The sequence below is a fragment of the Hyperolius riggenbachi genome, chromosome 8 (assembly GCF_040937935.1).
Source record: "Hyperolius riggenbachi isolate aHypRig1 chromosome 8, aHypRig1.pri, whole genome shotgun sequence".
Classification (NCBI taxonomy): domain Eukaryota; kingdom Metazoa; phylum Chordata; class Amphibia; order Anura; family Hyperoliidae; genus Hyperolius; species Hyperolius riggenbachi.
The window spans coordinates 285,465,976-285,485,848 of NC_090653.1; the positions used below are offsets into that span (position 1 = coordinate 285,465,976).

Here is a 19,873-nt window from a genome sequence, read left to right on the forward strand (position 1 = left end):
TAATCATGTGACGCTTGGTGTAATGCAGAGCACACGCAGCCCAGAGGAGACAGAGGGGTCAGCGTGCTTCTGAGCCGATCGCTATGCACCGATGTTGTGTCTGATTGCGCTGCCTGATAATTTGCGCTGCCCCGCATGCGCGATAGGAGACTGTGCGGCCACAGTTCCTATTTAATTATGTTGCTGTTGGTAAAATAGTAAATATTTCCGATTCCACACATCCTACACTCCCCAAATTTTCAGGGTAGGGAGGGGATCCCCCGAACTATCTCTATGCCAAATTGCAGCCCCCGAGCCCCACTGGTTTCTGAGATACGTTTTTGTAATCCGTCTCCTGAACCAGCGGGGCTTGGGAGCTGCAATTCGGCATAGAGGTAGTTCGGGGGATCCTCTCCCTTCCCTTAAAATTTTGGGAGTGTAGGATGTGTGGAAGCGGAGATATTTAGTATTTTACCAACGGCAGCAGAATTACCATAACTTCACACTGAGCATGCGTGCAACTGTGGAAGGGAGTTTCCGGGCAGCGCAATCAGACATTACACCGGCCAGAAGTGAAGAGGGGAGGAGATACTGCGCACACAGGTCGAGTATGTCCGGGACAAAGGCCAAGCAAGTCGATGGGACACCGGCATGTATATTACACTAACGGCAGCAGGAGGAGCGGACTGTATGTACTTTTTACCCCCCACACACTGCAGCTATCATTTTTACCAGAACCTTTTGGTTCTGAGATCCTTTGACTTATAGTGTTAGCTGAATTTTTTTCTAGTATATACAGTAAATATGCAGAGTTGCAGCTGCCATCTTCGGATGACCTGATTGGCTGGTGTGATCCCTCCTGCCAGTTTCCCTGAACCCATTGCTTTGTCTCACTAGCGCCCCCCTGTGTTCTCGAGCTGTAGATTTCTGTCCTGAAGCCAAGGTCCTTTGGTATTTTCCTAGCATTGAACACTGAGTTCCTAAACTCTCTATACCTGATGTATACCAGTACAGGGTGTGTGAAAATGCCTTCTGAAGTCACAGATTTTGGTACTTCCTCTGGGGCTGGAGAACATCAGTGATGGGGCAATCCTGGCCTGGGCACAGGAGAATCCTCTACAGATCAGAGTCCTATCACAAGATCTAGAGGAGAAAGCAATGTGTTCAGTAAAACTTTCCATAAAAGGCTGTTTAAGATTGGGAGGCATAGTCACAGTGTGTGTAGAATTATAACCATGTAATATGTAGAGTGACAGATCGGGAGGCATAGTCACAGTTTGTGTAGAATTAGAACCATGTAATATGTAGAGTGACAGATCGGGAGGCATAGTCACAGTTTGTGTAGAATTAGAACCATGTAATATGTAGAGTTACAGATCGGGAGGCATAGTCACAGTTTGTGTAGAATTAGAACCATGTAATATGTAGAGTGACAGATCGGGAGGCATAGTCACAGTTTGTGTAGAATAAGAACCATGTAATATGTAGAGTGACAGATCGGAAGGCATAGTCACAGTTTGTGTAGAATTAGAACCATGTAATATGTAGAGTGACAGATCGGGAGGCATAGTCACAGTTTGTGTAGAATTAGAACCATGTAATATGTAGAGTGACAGATCAGGAGGCATAGTCACAGTGTGTGTAGAATTAGAACCATGTAATATGTAGAGTGACAGATCGGGAGGCATAGTCACAGTTTGTGTAGAATTAGAACCATGTAATATGTAGAGTGACAGATCAGGAGGCATAGTCACAGTTTGTGTCGCATTAGAACAATGTAATATGTTGAGTGACAGATCGGGAGGCATAGTCACAGTGTGTGTAGAATTAGAACCATGTAATATGTAGAGTGACAGATCGGGAGGCATAGTCACAGTTTGTGTTTCTCATACATCACCCTCCATCGGACCCCCTTCCCCCGGGCGCTCCCACTGTTCCCATTCTCTCTTTCGTGTCTGTCCTCTTTTCACATATCCATCAGATCTCCAGCAAATGCCACATCCTCCCCTGCAGCTACATAACAGCATAATGACCTTTAAAGAAAATAATTGCTTGATACAAATCCTGCAATAAATCTGCAGTTTGTCTACTTCCTGCTTTCATGTGTAAACACATCCTGTGTTTATAAATTAGCTGATCTGCCGAGGCAGCCAGCTGACACACCTGAGAGATCAAATTACAGTGGTGATTAGTCACAGATGAGGGGGAATTAGACAGGCTAAACTCTCTAAATACATACAGGGTGTATTTCTCTCTGTTTTCCTTCTGCCCTGTGCTAGAGTTCAGGTCCACTTTAACTGTAAAATCTACCAAATGATCAACCATACAATCGATTGAATCGGGTGCCATTAATGCTAACGATCATTCTATTGATCTTTCCGTAGATCCAAATTCCGGAATTATTTTATTTCATCCGATCACTTATTTCCCCTACATCGGTGGCCCCGAATGATTGTTTTCAATCGATGGATGATCGATACTTTGGAAAAATTGGATCGTTATTGGGCACTCTTAGATTGTACAAACAATATTGTATCATTAGTGGGCAGTAAATGCTACAGACCCATGTTCTGGAGGGCAGGTGGTGTACAGAGTTGGTGTGGTGTGGTCACATGCTGAAATCGTCATATTCTCAGGAACTGTAACCAGTGATGTGTAAAGGTCAAATGGGACCCTAGGCAACACAGCAGATTTGGCTCCTCCTACTTATCGCATGGCTTTTCAGGTGACAGGAGGTGCCAGCCAGGCCCTGGGAAACCCATCAGGCCATAGGCACCTGCCCAGGTTGCCTTTGTGGACGATCCGGCTCTGACTATGACAGGGCGTCTGGAGTCATCTGATCAATAGAAGACATAAGAATCGGCATCATTTGGACACATCTTGTGTACAGTCTTTACGTCATCACTATCCTCTGTCTTGTCTGTGATTGGTTAATAAGCTGTCTATTATCACCCTGTGTTTCATCTGTGATTGGTAAGTCATTTGTCCGTCATTACCGTCTATCATTGTTTGGGCAGCTGTCATCCTTCTCTGTGACTGGCCAGTCAGCTGTCTGTCATTATCCACACATTGGGCTATGAAGGTATATTTAGCTAAAGCTTTTTTTCCCTCCAATCGAATGTCAGCTCTTAAGGGACATACACACGCTCAACAAAAGTCTTTTACTATAAACAACTAAAATATTTTATGAAAAAAAAGTTGGAAAGATACGTCTTGGCATGCAAACAACTGTTATACACACGGAACGATTTGACGGACAACTTGGCGAACTACAAATTTACATATTGTTACTACACTAGTGAACGACTAATATGTTCTAGTTAGTAATGGAAGTCATTGAAAAGTCACAGCAGACTTCTGCACACATTGCCGTGTTGGACACAACTTCTCTTATGTTGGGAATACACGTGTCGTTTTTTCCGCTCAATCGATTTCGCCACTCGATTCGCTTATCTTCTGCTCCTTTTTCTCATCTTTTCCCATTCACCGATATCAGGAATCGAGCGGCAAAACAATCGAACGGGAGATCGGACATGTCGGAAATTATCTAACCATCTATCTGCCGCAAAAACAACCTTTCCTAGCATAAATTGTTTGTCAAGTTAATCCAACAGTTGGATTGACTTGAGCTGCGTCTTATCAGTTGTTGGTTCCCTCTTATCTGTGATAACGCCTTGACAAAAGTTGTCCGACTTCTTCAAGTGGTTTGATAATTGTGCATTTAAAAAACTTTTGTTGAGCTAGAACATATTTGTTCACTAGTTGAGTAACAATATGTAAATTTGTAGTTGTTCATCAAGTTGTCCGTCTAATCGTTCTGTGTGTATAATAGTTGTTTGCATGCCAAGACGTAGCTTTCCAACTTTATTAATCGTAGTTGTTTGTAAAGTTGTTTATAGTAAAAGAATTTTGTCGAGCGTGTGTATGTGCCTTGATACACTTAAAGCCTCATATGATTTCTTATAAATGTAAATAAACATTGTGTACAGTATAGTGTGCTGCTGTCAGTGTCTGATTGTGACCTCACTTCTTGTTCCCCCCCTGCAGTGTTCACGCCACGTCCCATAGGGACCGCCATTGCCAGGTACAGGTTTGAGGCCAGGGACATGAGAGAGCTGTCTCTGCGGGAAGGAGACATTGTGAAGATCTACAGCCGGATGGGCGGGGACCAGGGCTGGTGGAAAGGAGAGACAAATGGAAAGGTAACAGCAAAGCCCGACCGCGGGGGGGAGTGTACTGGATTCGGGCACTATACTGCCAGAGTATTTAAACCTTTTAGCAGCCAATTTATTTAGAGGCTTGCAAGTGCCCCAGGCCAATTTTATTTTAGCACTTTTATTTCTTAGAATTTTTTGCTTTTAATTAGTTCTGCTGTAATGTGTATTTATGGTCACTTGTCATTAGGGGGCAGTGTTAGATAATAACAGAGGACTTCTGCTTTCAGTTTCTATATTTTCTGCTGGCAGAGAGACTGCAAAGCATTCCAATAATTTACAGCACAAGTGCTGCTGACTGAGGTCAAAAGCAGTACACTTATCTCAAACGACATAACTCTATTGATGCTGCCAATGGGTTAAAGCATATCTTACACAGAGCAAAGCTACCTAAGGTAAGTACAGAGACATGTTCATGATGGAACCACAAACCTCTGTGTTGTCTGTTCCGCTCTTTGTCCCCACTCTCACCCACCCACGCTCTGAAAAACTTGACTTGTAGCTTAAAGAGACTCTGTAACATCAAAAACATCCCCTGGGGGGTACTCACCTCGGGTGGGGGACCCCTGAGGGACGGAGGACGGCGTGGGAAGCCTCATTAGGATCCGGAGGCTTCCCCCACCCGAGGTGAGTACCCCCCAGGGGACGTTTTGACGTTACAGATCCTCTTTAAAAAGAACCCGAGGTGGGTTTCTGGCATGAATATTAGGAGTCAGAGGCTGGTGATAGTATGCAGAACTAGCCTCTGTGTCTGTACTGTGCCCCCCCCCCCCCCCAGCAACTTGTCGCTAGCTGGCTGTTTACCTTTGTGCTGCCATTCACCCGCCGATTCCCTGCTTCCTCCATATTGCCACCTCGGGTTCTCTTTAAAGGGAGCCTGAATTTAAAAAAAAAAAAAAAAAATTCTTACCTGGAGCTTCTTCTAGTCCATCGCTGTCCTCCAGGTTCACATCGCATTGTCACTGTCACCCCATTTGCTGTCCTAGCCGTGGACACCTCCTCAATCGCACTCCGTGGTCAGGAGCATTCTGCGCTTGCACAGTTGGTAAAACGTGCAACTTCGCAGGAGCAGAACTTTACCGTGGCTGACCGTGGCAGGACAATGTAGATGAGGACAGCAAGGGACCAGATAGACTGCAGGGGGCTGGAAGAAGCCCCAGCTTAAGTAAAAATCAACCTTTATTTTCACTGAAAGGACACCTAAAGCGAGAGCGATATGGAGGCTGCCATATTTATTTCCTTTAAAAGGAAACATCAGGGGAAAAAAATGTAAAATCAGCTTTACTCACCTGCGGTTTTCTCCAGCCCCTTGCAGTAGACTGTCCCATGCTGACCGCTCCGCTCTCCGCCGCCGTCCTGGGCTCCCCGCACGGTGCAGAGGCCGACCTCAATGTCATTCTTACGCGGCTGCGCAGGTGGTAGTAGTTCTGCGCCTGTGCAGTACGCCGCAGACAATCGTGGCCATGTTTGACAGCGGTTCTTCATGCAGCCGCAGTAAGGACCAACCTCGAGGTTGGCCTCTGCACCGTGCGGGGAGCCCGGGACAGTGACGGAGAGCGGAGCGATCAGCGTGGGACAGTCAGCTGCAACGAGCTGGAGAAAGCCCCAGGTGAGTAAAGTTGATTTTACATTTTTTTCCCTGAGGTTTCCTTTAAAAAGAACCAGAGCTAAAGAAAAGATTCTATACATACCTGGGGCTTCCTCCAGCACTCAGTCGGAGCCAGTTTTAACCAGATTTGTATTTTATAGGCTTAATTGTCTCTTTAATTAGCTTTACTGTAAATATGCCTTAATTGAACTTGAGGATTGAAAATGGATACCTCAGTAGTGGAAAGTGTCTGGGCAGGTCAGAGGATTTCTGGATAACCCTGCACCCCAACATTCCAGCGCTGGGTACCCCTAAACATATTCAACCAAATTGCTAAATATGCTTCCGGTCTATTCACTAGGTTCTCCGGACTGGGCATGTGCGACTTAAGACTGCACATTCCCGGTAGAACGAAGCCGCTCGTACATGCTTTTCTCCCAGCATGAACGCTTCATTCTACTGGGCATGTGCAGACCTTTCTCGCACATGCCCAGTACAGACAAGCTATTACAGGGCCTAGGAGCGTGGCCACGAGAAGAAGAAGCTCCTGGGCAGTTATGGTGGCCTAGATGAGGATCCTAAAATCCTCTGGACCATTGACTCTCCACTACTGAGCTCAGTATCCAGGTGTTAATCCCTCTCTAGTTACAGGTATGCTTTAAATTACTGCTCAGGCTAGACAATCCCACTCCTTCTCCCTCTACAGTCACTTCTCCAGTGATGCTCTTATTGCCGGTTAGGTTCCAGTAGAGAAGCTGCCCACTGACTTCCTGTATTTGGGATCACTGGAAGTGACATCTCTCGCAGGACGAGACGCTAATAATCAGAACTAGCAAGTAAATTATATGCTGCTTAGAATTGGGCCACTCAGCTTCACTTCCTGCCTATGCTGATTAGCCCATTTTCTGCGTGCCATTTGCATGCAAGCTAGAATCAATCATATCCTATTAGCCACCACTGCCTGTGTGTGGACACGATAGTAAGCAGCTTTCAGTAGCTCTGAGAAGTGGTGGAAGCTATGAGGTTTATTGCTGTCTGTGTTCCTGATGATTTTACATTGACTACCCTTGTGATGGAACAGGAAACAACCAGCAGCTGGTACCAGCTCATGCACTGTGGCTCAGCCCCCAAAATATGCAGCACTGCGTGGTTCCCGGGTGTGGTCCAGGTGTCGGACTTTGTCTGATATTTCAATACACATAAGGTGACACCGTGCTGGATTAGATCCGACTGCATCCCTAGTGATTGGGCCAAATGCACCCTCGTAATATTTAAAAGACAACTGGAATATGGAGGCTGCCATGTTTATTTCCTGTTAAGCAATACCCGCTGCCTGGCAGCCCTGCTGATCTATTTGGCTGCAGTAGTGTCTAAATCACAAACCTGAAACAAGCATGCAGCTAATCCAGTCAGACCTGACAATGTCAGAAACACCTGATCTGCTGCATGCTTGTTCAGGGGCTATGGCTCAAATGTTAGAGCCAGAGGATCAGCAGGATAGCCAGGCAACTGGTATTGCTAAAAAGGAAATAAATATGGCAGCCTCCATATCGCTCTCACTGCAGTTGTCCTTTAAATTACGTGGCACGGCAGCAATCAAAGTGTCGAACGGAGTACTCAATACAAGGGCTTTTACACACCATTTTGTGATTTTCACACTGTTGGCCTCAATCGAAACGCGGGGAAAATGCAGCAGAACTAGGATTGCCTCTTTAGAAAATTGTTAACCCATTCAGTATGTATGCCATCTGATGACTGCAATTATAACTTTACTGTACTTGTGTTTTTCAAAAACAAAACGCAGCTGGTGTGAAAGAGTTATAAAGCGGCTGATGACATGTTGAATTTTATCTGGCAACAGCGCCCCCTAGTATTGTCTAGAGCCTAGGTTCTCAACATGTGGTATGCGTACCCTAGGGGGTGCTCGGGCGTGATATACTTAACCAAGAACAACAAATTTAGAGTTTAAGAAAATTATAAATCTTATTTAAACAACACCAGATTTGTATTTTAGCTAATTAAAAGCAATAGTGAATGCTTGGAAATGGTTTAGGAACCAAGTATCATGTACTAGGATTAAATATATATTTATCAAGGGATACTTGTGATAATGTTTACTATGCTAGGGGGTAATTGGTGAGTACAGGGTTTTAATAGGGGTACATACCAATAAAATGTTGAGAAACACTGGTCTAGAGGAAACACTGCACTCTCACCATAGTGTGTGCTAGAGCTGGTATTAGTGATGGGAATTCCGGCTCTTCTCTGAGAATCGGCTCTTCTGAATCGGCTCCCATTAAAGAGCCGGCTCTTACGGCTCTGAATCGGCTCTTCATTAAATATCACTAGACACCACTCAGAATCGGAGTAAAAGCCCCGCCCAAGTCTCCATGACAACTCCAGACTGCTTCTCTGACTGGGGCAATCCCTCCTGCTACTGCTCTGCTCCGCCCCGCCCCATACACTCCTACAAGCTGCAAGAGGAGGACTACATCTCCCAGCATGCCTCAGCGCCCTTTATTACAGAGCAAAGCTGTGTGGGGCGGCTGAGGCATCGGCTCTTTTAAAACTGAGAGCCGGCTCTTGTCGTTCGCAGCAAAGAGCCGGCTCGTTCGCGAACGACCCATCACTAGCTGGTATCAACAGTATCAACTAAAAAAATTAAGCTCATGAAAACAGCACCACACTGTATAAAGGTATAAAGCATCTGTAACATTTTTATTCAATATAATTCAATCCAATATAATATTATATTGAATACAAATGTTACAGATGCTTTATACCTTAATACAGTGTGGTGCTGTTTTCATGAGCTAAATTTTTTTGTTGTTAACAGCGCCCCTAGTGGCAGACATTTTTCTTGTCAGACTACCGTATGTCTAATGCTGGATACACACGGTGTGTTTCCGCACTCGATGCCCCTGTCGAATTCGCGTTGACTCGATTATTTCTGACATGTCCGATTCGCGTTTCGATGGATCGTTGGATTGATTTGGCACACTTTACATGCGAATCGACCGAACGATCCATCGAAATGCAAATCGGACATGTTGGAAGTAAACGAATCGACGGGAAATCGAATGCGGGAATGCACCGTGTGTAGCCAGCATAATGCTGGGAACACACTATTCATTTCTGCCGTGCGGTTTTGCTCTCGAACGTTTTTGCCGCTCGATTTTAGCTCTCAATTCTTATCTTCCTCTCGTTTTTCTTTTTCATTCACTTCTGTCAGAAATTGAGCGGCAAAACAATCGAAAGGGAGATCGGACATGTCGGAAATTATCTATCGAACCATCTTATCTGCCGCAAAACAAACCGTGTATTCCCAGCATTACATTTATCCTATGCTGGAAAGGGACAATGGCCCATATGCAATTCATGTTTTCTCCTGAGTGGTATCTTCATACCTGGTCATAAAATGCTTTTTAAACCCCCAGCAAGGAAGAAAATACTCAGGATAATTTTGATAGTACTTTTTCAATTGTAAAATGCTTAAAAGTAATTTTAAAAAGAATATGAAAATGATCTCCAAGGAGGTAACGCAGGAGAAAAAGTGTGGGAACAATGTCAGATAGAGTCCAGCAGGATTCAACAGGTTTAAAGGAAACCCGAGGTGAAAAGAAACTGATGAGATAAACAATTGTATCTATCCTCCTTCTCCTAAAGATGCATTTTTAGAATATCCCACAGCTTTAATGTTTAAATCTAGTTTTTACCTTTTCATTGTCTCTGCTCAATGGCACCTTCATTGCAGTATGTCAGAGCTCAAATCTATGAACCTTTTACCTCTTTCCTGCTCTCAGAAGCCATTTACTGACAGGAAAGTGTTTTATGGCTGTAATTACTTATCAGTCATGGTCCAGAAGCGGACAGGAACTGCCACTTACATACCTGATGTTTAACTCTTTCAGGCAGAGAAAGAAAAAAAAGGAACACAGCCTAGTTATTTGTGTGGTTGGCACTGTAAATACACATGTCTATCTCATCATGTCACATCGGTTGTCCTTTAAAGAGACCCTGTACTGAAAAAAAGTCCCCTGGGGGCTACTTTCCTCAGGAGGGAAAATCCTTAGGGTCCCAATGAGGCTTCCCCCTCCCCTGTAGCTGCAGGCAATCCAGCGCTGGCTCCCCCGAAGTGTCCCGCAATCCTGGCTCGACACGCTACATTTATTTACCTTCCCTGGCTCCAGGGGGGGGGCGCTGTTGCGGCTCCCCACCCGGAAATAGCCGATCTCCGTCGAGTCCGCTCTACTACGCAGGCGCAGGAGACTTGCGTCTGTGCAGTAAAGTGGACTGACAGCAATTAGTTATTTCCGCCTATCTCCGTGCGGAGAGCCGATACTGCGCCTGCGCTGGAGCCAGGAAGGTAAATATTTACATTCCCGCTGTTCGGAGGGGCACAGCGACACCGCCGTGGGACACAGGAGGACGGGGGAAGCCACAATAGGATCCAGGGGCTTCCCCCACCCGAGGTAAGTACCCCCAGGGGAGGTTTTTCTCTTTACAGGTTTTCTTTAAATGCAACCAAAACTATTAGTATATCATTCACCATATGCACATGATAAGTATATGTACTCACGCTGATGTCTCCTCACAGATCGGCTGGTTCCCGTCCACCTACGTAGAAGAGGAGAGAGTTCAGTGACCCCGGTGACCTTTCCGTGGTGAAGTCTCCGCCTCCCTCCAGACTTCTCCGCCTCCTTCCAGACTTCTTGACTCGTTTGCACAATAAAAAAAAAAAAGACATTCAGGACTTTTTCTTCAGAGATTCCCTCCAGCCAATGAACTGTGCGCCCCTCCTCCCACCCGGGTGGTCTTCCTCGCTGGTATTACTTGTATATAAGATTTATAATTCTGATTTATGGCAGTGGAACGGGAGGAGGGGGGCCGTCTGCCAAATGTTGGCTCCGCCTCTTTTAAAAGAAAAAAAAATTAAAGTCCTTCCATTTCTGACTGGCGATTCTTCCTTCTCTGTCATGGAAAGGGCGTCGTCATCGCAGTGGGTCCGCCCCCAGCTGAACACAGTGTTGGGATGATCCGATTGGTTCTTCTGATACAAGACCCGCAGGAATATATTTCTTAAAGGGGAACTGAAGTAAGAGGTATACGGAGGCTGTCATATTTATTTCCTTTTAATCAATACCAGTTGCCTGGCAGCCCTTCTGGTCTATTTCTCTGCAGTAGTATCTGAATAATGCCAGAAACAAGCATGCAGCTAGTCTTGTCAGATCTGACTTTAAAGTCTGAAACACCTGATCTGCTACATACTTGTTCAGGGGCTATGGCTAATAGTATTAGAGGCAGAGGATCAGCAGGGCTGCCAGGCAACTGGTATTGCGTAAAAGGAAATAAACATGGCAGCCTCCATATACCTCTCTCTTCAGCTCCCCTTTAAAAAAAAATACATTTTTTACCTGATCACCAAATGATTCCGGTGGTCTGGGGTGGGCTTTGGTGGACCATGAAAAGGATTTGATAACCGTCATAACACCTGTTTAGTAGGAATGTTCAATGAGATGTTAAAGTGGACCTGAACTCAGAACTTCCTCTCTGCTCTAAAAGATACACAATAGCATAACAACCTTTAAAGTGTACCGGAGACAATCTAAAATAGAAGTTTTATACATACCTGGAGCTTCCTCCAGCCCCATGCGCACGGTTCGCTCCCACGCCGCTGTCCTCAGACTTCTGTATCGCTGGCACCCGGTCCCGTAACTTTAGCCAGTCTGCGCAAGACAAAGGCGCTCTCTACGTATCGAAGTGCACAGAGCGCACTTCTCTTACGCAGACTGGCCGGAGTTACAGGACCCGTTACCGGTGATACAGAAGGCTGAGGACGGTGGTGTGGGAGCGAACCATGCTGATGGGGCTGGAGGAAGCTCCAGGTATGTATAAAACTTCTATTTTAGATCGTCTCTGGTACACTTTAAAGGTTATTATGCTGTTGCTTATTTATCTCTGATTTCATTTGAAGGGAACCCGAGGTGAGAGGTATATGGAGGCTGCCATATTTGTTTCCTTTTAAATACCAGTTGCCTGGCTGTCCTGCTGATCTATTTGGCTGCAGTAGTGGCTGAAGTAGCTCAGAAACAAGCATGCAGCTAATCCTGTCAGTTCTGACAATATTGTCAGAAACACCTGATCTGCTGCATGCTTGTTCAGGGGCTATGGCTGAAAGTATTAGAGGCAGAGGATCAACATGATAGCCAGGAAACTAGTATTGCTTAAAAGGAAATGATTATGGCAGCCTCCATATAACTCTCACCTCGGGTTCACATTAAAGAAAAACATTTCTTTGTTACAGCTGATACAAAACCTGTAATAAATATGCAGTGTGTCTACTTCCTGCTTTTATGGAAGCAGACATAGGGTTAACATCCTGTGTGTTTACAAATTAGCTGGTGTGCTGATGCAGCCAGCTGACACAGATGAGAGATCTAATTGCAGTTGTGATTAGTCACAAATGAGGTGGAATTAGACAGGCTAAACTATAAATACATACAGGGTGTATTTCTCTCTGTTTTCCTTCTGTCCTGTGCAAGAGTTCAGGTCCACTTTAATCATTCCGAGATGATAATTTTCTGTGGCTTTATGCAGCTGTGAATGGACCAGTCATGCAGCAGCTGCAGTTGATCGGTGTATTTCCAAGCTGCACAAATTTGCGCACACACACACAAAATAAAATTACATCAACTTAGAATTATTTGCATCTCACGGTCCATCCCTATGACTGGGTCAGCAGTGTATTTGTACTGCATTCATACTGAGCAGGTATTGCTAAGAAAAAACAATTTAAAAATTGTTATAACTTCATTAAAGGGAACCTAAACTGAGAGTGATATGGATGTTTCCTGTTAAACAATACCAGTTGCCTGGCAGCCCTGCTGCAGTGGTGGCTGAATCACACACCTGAAAACAAGCATGCAGCTAATTTAGTCTGACTTCAGTCAGAGCACCTGATCTGCATGCTTGTTCAGGGGCAATGGCCTCAATTCACTAAGATCATGCTGGAGATAATAAGGCAAGAGAAAACTTACCTCCACCCAGTGAGAGAGTTATCTTATCTCTTCATTCCTTAAAGGGGAACTGAAGAGAGAGGTATATGGAGGCTGTCATGTTTATTTCCTTTTAATCAATACCAGTTGCCTGGCTGCCCTGCTGGTCTATTTCTCTGCAGTAGTATCTGATTAAAACCAGAAACAAGCATGCAGCTAGTCTTGTCAGATCAGACTTATAAGTCTGAACCACTGAAACACCTGATCTGCTGCATGCTTGTTCAGGGGCTATGGCTAATAGTATTAGAGGCAGAGGATCAGCAGGGCTGCCAGGCAACAGGTATTGTCTAAAAGGAAGTAAACATGACAGCCTCCATATACCTCTCTCTTCAGTTCCCCTTTAATTTACCTCCTCTGTAGTTAAGTTACCTCCTCTGTAGTTATTTTCCCATGCAGTTAATTAACAGCCTGTCTTTAACTCTGGAGTTATTTTAAGGATTGAAGAGTTAACTTAAAGACAGAAGAGTTAACTTTAGGTTTGCCTGAGGTAAAATGTTTCCTGAATACTACATGCCTTATCACCATGGTAACAACTCTAGAAGAGTTATTAAAGACAGGAGATAAGCTTAGTGAATTGAGGCCCTTTGGCTAAAAGTATTAGAGACACAGGATCAGCAGGAGAGTCAGGCAACTGGTATTATTTTACAAGGAAAAATCCAGATCCTTCTCAGTTTAAGTTCCCTTTAAAAGATACCAGAGCCTAACATCTAATGGATTAAAAAAATGTGATGTGGGAGGGGTTCATCCTTCACTTACCACTCCCTCTGTTCAAAAATCTGTCCCTCCCCGTTATAGCCCCCGTTTGTGGCTCCCGGTCAGCCATCCACTATTCAAATCCTGCACCTTCTGACATCACTTAGGCCTAGTGCACACCAGAGCGGTTCTGCTGCGGTTTGTGATCCGCTTGCGGGTGCGGATACGCTAGGGTAATGTATTTCAATGGGCTGGTGCACACCAGAGCGGGAGGCGTTTTGCAGAAATGCATACTCCCGGCCTGCTGCAGATTTTGGATTGCGGATGCGTTTCTGCCTCAATGTTAAGTATAGGAAAAACACAAACTGCTCTGAAAAACGGCACTTCAGAGCGTTTTTGCAGGTGTTTTTGTTACAGAAGCTGTTCAGTAACAGCTTTACTGTAACAATACATGAAATCTACTACACCAAAACCGCTACACAAAACCGCAAAACGCTACAGAAAAAGAAGAAAAAGCGTTTTAAAATCTGCTAGCATTTTGCGGATCTGCTAGCGGTTTTTGGTGTGCACTAGGCCATAGAGGTACTCACACTCCTGTTTCCACAACATGAACTGCAGAGGGCTGCACATACAAACTCCTTGCAGATCTTGCCCTGGCTGGAATTCAAATTTGGAACCCAGCACTGCAAGGAGAGAGTGCTATCCAATAAACCACCATGCTGCCTGGGTTTTTCCAGGGTTTCGACTGCGACACTACATATGCCAGAAGATCAACAGGGCTGCCAGGCAACTGGTATGGTTATTATTGAGGTCTGTGTTGGTGGGTGGGGCCTTTGTTTCACTTCCTGTTTGTAGGGTTCACACTAGCCTCCTGGGACCCACTAGAGCATTTTCAGCAGCAATTTGTGCTTTTGGGCAATTCCCTTCCATTGCTGCTGTCAATAGCCACAAACGCACAGGAGGTATTGCGGTTTGCCAAAATCACCATCATCCCGCATGCAGCATTTCCATAACCATTTTATAAGGGAAAGCTGGGCCCAAAATCACTTTCCTGGAAATCGCTCCGCTTTCAAGTGGCAGAAGCGCTCACAAAACCTAGCGTTTTTAACCCTCCTGGGCGATACAATTGCATCGCCCAGGAGGGGGCGCAGCACTTTTTTTAAATTTTTTTCTTTTTTAAATCATGTAGCGAGCCCTGGGCTCGCTACATGATAGCCGCTGCGCAGCCGCATCCCCCCACCCGCTCCGATCGCCTTCGGCGATCAGAGTAAGCAGGAAATCCCGTCTCCCGGTCACCATGGCGACGGGGCGGGATGACAGAGGGAGTTACACGTCAGAGGGAAGTTACACGCAGCTAGCAAAGTGCTAGCTGCGTGTAACAAAAAAAAATTATGCAAATTGGCCCACCAGGGCCTGAGAAATCCTCCTGCGTGATATACCCCGAGCTCAGCTCGGGATTATCGCTCAGGAGGTTAAGTGGGTCCCTGGCCTCAGAGGTCGCAGAGAAGTACAAGTGAAGACAATTCTCACTAACAGAAGCACAGATATCAATAAAAACCTGACACGTGTTCCATCCCTCCCCTGATCAAAGAGAAGGGAGGAAAGAAGCGATTGGCAATAGGTTAGTAATACACATTCAGAAAACAGTCACTAAACACACCTTAAACTTTGTGTCCTTTTACAAGCAATTTTTTGTGTGTGTGTGTAGACAAACAGGAAGTGCACTCTGACCCGGAACTGAATGTCTTTTAGGCCTCTTTCCCACCAGGACGTTGCGTTTTAGGGGACGTTATAGGTCGCATAAAGTGCCCCTAACGCAACGCCCGGTGGTGTTGGTGGAGGACGCTACCAAGAGCCGCGTTATGCAGCTCTTGGTGCGCCTTTTTTGTGCTATAGACTGCGGAGACCACGTGAGCCGCATCACGTGGTCCCGCCGGCCAATCGCCGCACAGAGCGGCAGCTCCAGGAAGTAAACACTACACGTCACAGTGCAGTGAATATTAGCCATGTGGCTGGCCGCAGAGGAGGAGGGGAGACCTCCTCCTCCAGCATTACTGAGCATGTGCAAGCAGTCTAACGCGGCTTAGCCGTGTATAACGTACAGCATGCAGCACTTTGTTTGAGCGTGCAGTGAACGTGCAGTGTTACAATGTAACGCAACGTCCGCACTGTGAACAGCCCATTGATTTTTCATTGCTGTGCGGTGGGCTGCGTTACAGGCTGCTCTAACGTGCGCCTGTAATGTCCCACTGTGAAAGCAGCCTTAAAGCAAATTTGCTGGAAAAATGCTCACAACATCGCTGTTCAAAGCGATTTGCAATTTTTCCTACACCTTGCATTGAAGCGCAGTCGCCCAGACAATGGTACAGGACTCGCATTTGTGATTGGGAAAAAAAAAAAAACCTCTTGAGAACACTAACATGGGATTTCATTACGCAAATGCTTTTAGAAACGCTAGCGATTAAAAAAAAAAAAAAAAATCATAGTGTGAACCAGCTCTGAGACAAGTCAGGTAATACAGATCTATCATCCATTCCATATTGCTAGGGAAGACACATATTACACCACCGCACTGCAGTTACAAGGGATGGTCCATGCAAAGAATTTCGAGTTGATGCAACATTATGCAGGTTTTGAATGCAAATTTATGCAGCTTGAAAATGAACTAATCAGATCTTGCTGAGGTAACATTTGATTGGTCCAATTTTCAAATGGTGTTGATTTGCATATAAAATTTGCATAATCCTGCATCGACTCAAAAATATTTAAGTCTCACTGACCATCCCTGGCAGTTACCCCTCGGCCTCCACACCGAGCTTCCAACGCTACTGGGCCTTCCTACCAAACGTGAGCTGTACTCCAGTAACATCACTATGCCCAGCAGGTGACGCACATCAGTTCACAGCGATACACAGATGAGAACTGTGAGATTTATAGGTGGTATCTGAACAAGGGCAAACAAAAATGAAGTGTAACTTTCTACTCATCCCGTAGTGGTTCTGATTCACCATGAGCTATCTGGGTATTCTGTAGGGTCTTATTTAATAAATCATCCCCAAGCATCCAGCAAACCTGTACTAAACTATTTGCTATTAAAAGTATATCTACAGACAAAATCTAAAATCATTCAGCAGACAGTGTTGATGTATATAATGTAAAATAGACATATGCTGGTTTTAGAGTGTACAAGTAAATACTTACTTGTGATCGACCCAATCAAAGTCATCAGTTTGTCTGCTGGTGAGAAGTGAGTTGCGCTGCAAGCCAATTAGAAATAATAAACGATTTCTTTCTTAGCTGTTCTGTGATTGGATATGGTGAAGAATATCGATTGGTCCTGCACATGGCGCACCGTGTATGTGGAGGTGACAGATCGATGTGCACAGAAGCCTGTGGGAATGAGAGAAGAGTCAGAAATACCATCATGCAAATCTGTACAATGATTATGCTTTATGGAATAATCTCTTGCCTGAGAGCTTGCGCTTGGATCCAGTTGTGGGAACACATCCTTGGCAAGACCTGAAGTGAGAGGGATACGGAGGCTGACATTTTCTTTTTAATCAATACCAGTTTCCTGGCTCTCCCGCTGATCCTCTGATACATTTATAGCCCCTGAACAAGCATGCAGCAGATCAGGTGTTTCTGACTGAAGTGTGATTAGTGGCATGTTTGTTTCATGTGTGTGATTCAGAAACTACTGCAGCCAGAGAGATCAGCAGGACTGCCAGGCAACTGGTATTGTTTAACAGGAAATAAATATGGCAGCCTCCATATCTCTCTCACTTCAGGTGTCGTTTAAAACAATCCTGAAGTGAAAATAAAACTTTGGAGATAATGAACTGTATGTGTAGTACAGCAAAGAGATGGAACATTAGTAGCAAAGAAGAGTCTCAATTTTTTTTCCAGTACAGGAAGAGTTTAAAAAACAGTTATTTATGCAAAAGAACTTCTCTGAGTTAATAAACCCAACTGGGTGGAATACAGTCCTGTTTTCTGAAGCAGTTAAACATCCAAGAAACAGCGAGAGACGACTGAAGAAAAGTTTAAAGGGTCATTATTTCTGCTTTGTTTTATAGCTTAAAAGACAGTGCGGTTTTAAAACTGCAACTGTGACAGAATGATGCAATGTTATTTTTTTTTTTTTTTTAAAGCTATGTAACTGAAAATAAAAATATGAGAGACTTTTCTTTGCTTATACTGTTCTATTCAGTATCCATGCTACCAGGGCTGGGCCGAGGCATAGGCTGGAGAGGCTCCAGCCTCAGGGCGCAGTGTAGGAGGGGGCGCAGAATTCATACAGCTGTCATTCCTAATTGTGTTTGAAGCAGAAAGAAATAAGAAAAGGGGATACATAGCAGTGACTGCAAGCCAGATAACTAGATATTAAGGTGTTGGGGAGGTTGTGGGCCCTGTGGCGCCTCTTAGTCTAATAGCAATCAGTGTGTAAAGGTTGGGGTGGGAGGGATGGGGGAGGGGCCTCTTAGTCTAATAGCAATCAGTGTGTGACTGATGGGGTGGGAGGGATGGAGGGGCGCACTTTGGTGTCTCAGCCTTGGGTGCTGGAGGACCTTGTCCCAGCTCTGCATGCTACACATACAATGCATTGTCTTTTTTATCACTTCAGGATTGCAGAGCCTCATCTTCCCATGCAAGGAATGTCCCCCGCTGGGTTTTGAACTCGATCCCTTGGGTAAGAGTTTGGGGGCCGAATGCTGTACACTGCGGTCTACGTGGCGGATTTTTAGTCAGGTGGGGCTCGACTCTGGCCAAAGCCATTGTTCCCTTCTTGCTTGCACCATTGGCCCTCTATATCAATCTTGATTGGCCAATATTATTACCGCCGTGTGTTATGAGGTGTGGAGATATATTGAGGTGCTGATGATATTAAGGATAACAGGAACATATTTCCTTCATTTTTTGACTGTAACATATGGGATTGTCTGTTAGCCAGTCTTCCTGGAATTCCGTATAAAGTGTAAATTACCTATCATTGCCTGCTTCTAATGAGGAAACCCTTAATTAGACAGTTGCTGTGAAGCCTATACAGGTGGTCAGACCATGTTGTCTGAATAATGCCTCAGATGTGTATTGGGCTTGGGAGTAATTGGTCACCTGGCCAGAGTAAACTGAAGTCTGTCTAATGTAATTCTGTATGTAGATGTCCATTACCTCTGCCCCATTGTCCAGCAGGGGAAACTGTGTCTACTGCTAATTACCTGCCAATTGAGGAAGAATAGGCTGGTCTGCATGGCTTTTGAGTCTGGTGTCAGCCATTGGGACAAGGCAAGCCTGCTAGAGTCTTGGGGGCAGGGGGAAGCTGACACCTGAATGTTTGAAATGTATTTGACAGCCTACTGGAAATTATTGAAGAGGTGAAGTCCTTTTGATACCATTTTCTACCTGTGGAAATTGAATTATTGGTGGAGTTGAAAAGCCTCATTTAACAATCTCTTGATGTAAAGACATTGTAACCTGGGGAAATTGGGCTAAGGAAGTCTTTTGTTGGGTGTGTGGACTATAGTGGATGTTGGATCTCTGGAAATCCAATTATGACTGAGGATGTAATTAAATCCAGCTCCCCCCCCCGTCCACACAGGCTTACAGCCTCGAGGCGAATATTTCATTATAAAAACCAGGGGACAGCTACCTCAAGGCAGTTCTCTTCTGACGGTAGTGGCAGCCGGTCTCCTGGCCCAAGCTAGTGAACTCCTGGTCTAGCCAGACTGTGTCCGTCCACCCCAAAGTCCACGATTCTTCTATCGGGATCCCTTTATTTTGGTAAGCAAAATCGCTTTGTGTGTTATCTTTGTACATTTTATCTTGTAACTATTTTTACTTTGTTTTTTTGTAATCTTTTTGTATATCTTCAGTTTTGCACTGTTCTATGTTTTTCTAGAATATTAAATTATTATTTAATAAGTTTGACTTCTGCCGTACTAAACTAACCCTCATAGCCTAGAAGAGACTGAAGTGTAACCGTGTATAAGTTCATGCCTAATTGTACGCTTGAGCAACACTACCGTAGGAAATTGTAATTGCATTGTGTGTGGGGGCGTTTGTCATACGTTGGCCTAAGCGCGCAGCTGACCCAACGTACGAACAACGCCAGTGCGAGTAGCTAACAGTATCGTTCGGAACGACTGTTAGTGGGTCTTTGCTTCACGACAGTGTAAGATTGCAACTGTGTGTGTGTGTGGGTGCGTGGCGTTCCCGTATTTGGCCTAAGCGCAAAGCTGACCCAGATACGAAAACGCGGAGTGCGCGCTGAGGACTCGACAGCAGAGTGGAAGTGTCTAGCGAACAGCTAGTGGTGGCAGTGAGAAGTGTTTGAGGGGTTCCAGCCT

General features: G+C 45.0%; 1 protein-coding gene and 1 long non-coding RNA gene across 11 annotated transcripts in view; one reads left to right on the forward strand and one right to left on the reverse strand.

Moving 5' to 3' along the window:
* VAV2 (vav guanine nucleotide exchange factor 2) overlaps positions 1 to 10,734 on the forward strand; it is a 316,337-nt gene extending 305,603 nt beyond the window's left edge. For all 4 annotated transcript variants that reach the window (XM_068249069.1, XM_068249071.1, XM_068249070.1 and 1 more), the window contains 2 exons: positions 4,027 to 4,181; positions 10,379 to 10,734. In XM_068249069.1, coding sequence (XP_068105170.1) covers positions 4,027 to 4,181; positions 10,379 to 10,426 — 203 coding nt within the window. In that variant the 3' untranslated portion in view covers positions 10,427 to 10,734. The remainder of the gene's footprint in view (positions 1 to 4,026; positions 4,182 to 10,378) is intronic.
* The window catches only part of LOC137527957 (uncharacterized), a 141,304-nt gene that overhangs the window by 81,701 nt on the left and 39,730 nt on the right, over positions 1 to 19,873 (reverse strand). For 3 of the 7 annotated variants that reach the window (XR_011023242.1, XR_011023241.1, XR_011023239.1), the window contains exons 2-3: positions 16,731 to 16,919; positions 10,361 to 10,497 (exon numbers count right to left, since the gene is read on the reverse strand). This is a non-coding gene — a long non-coding RNA (uncharacterized lncRNA). Of the gene's footprint in view, positions 1 to 974; positions 1,123 to 4,997; positions 5,071 to 10,360; positions 10,872 to 16,730; positions 16,920 to 19,873 lie in introns of all 7 variants that reach the window. The other 4 variants (XR_011023237.1, XR_011023236.1, XR_011023238.1 and 1 more) reach the window with 4 other exon arrangements.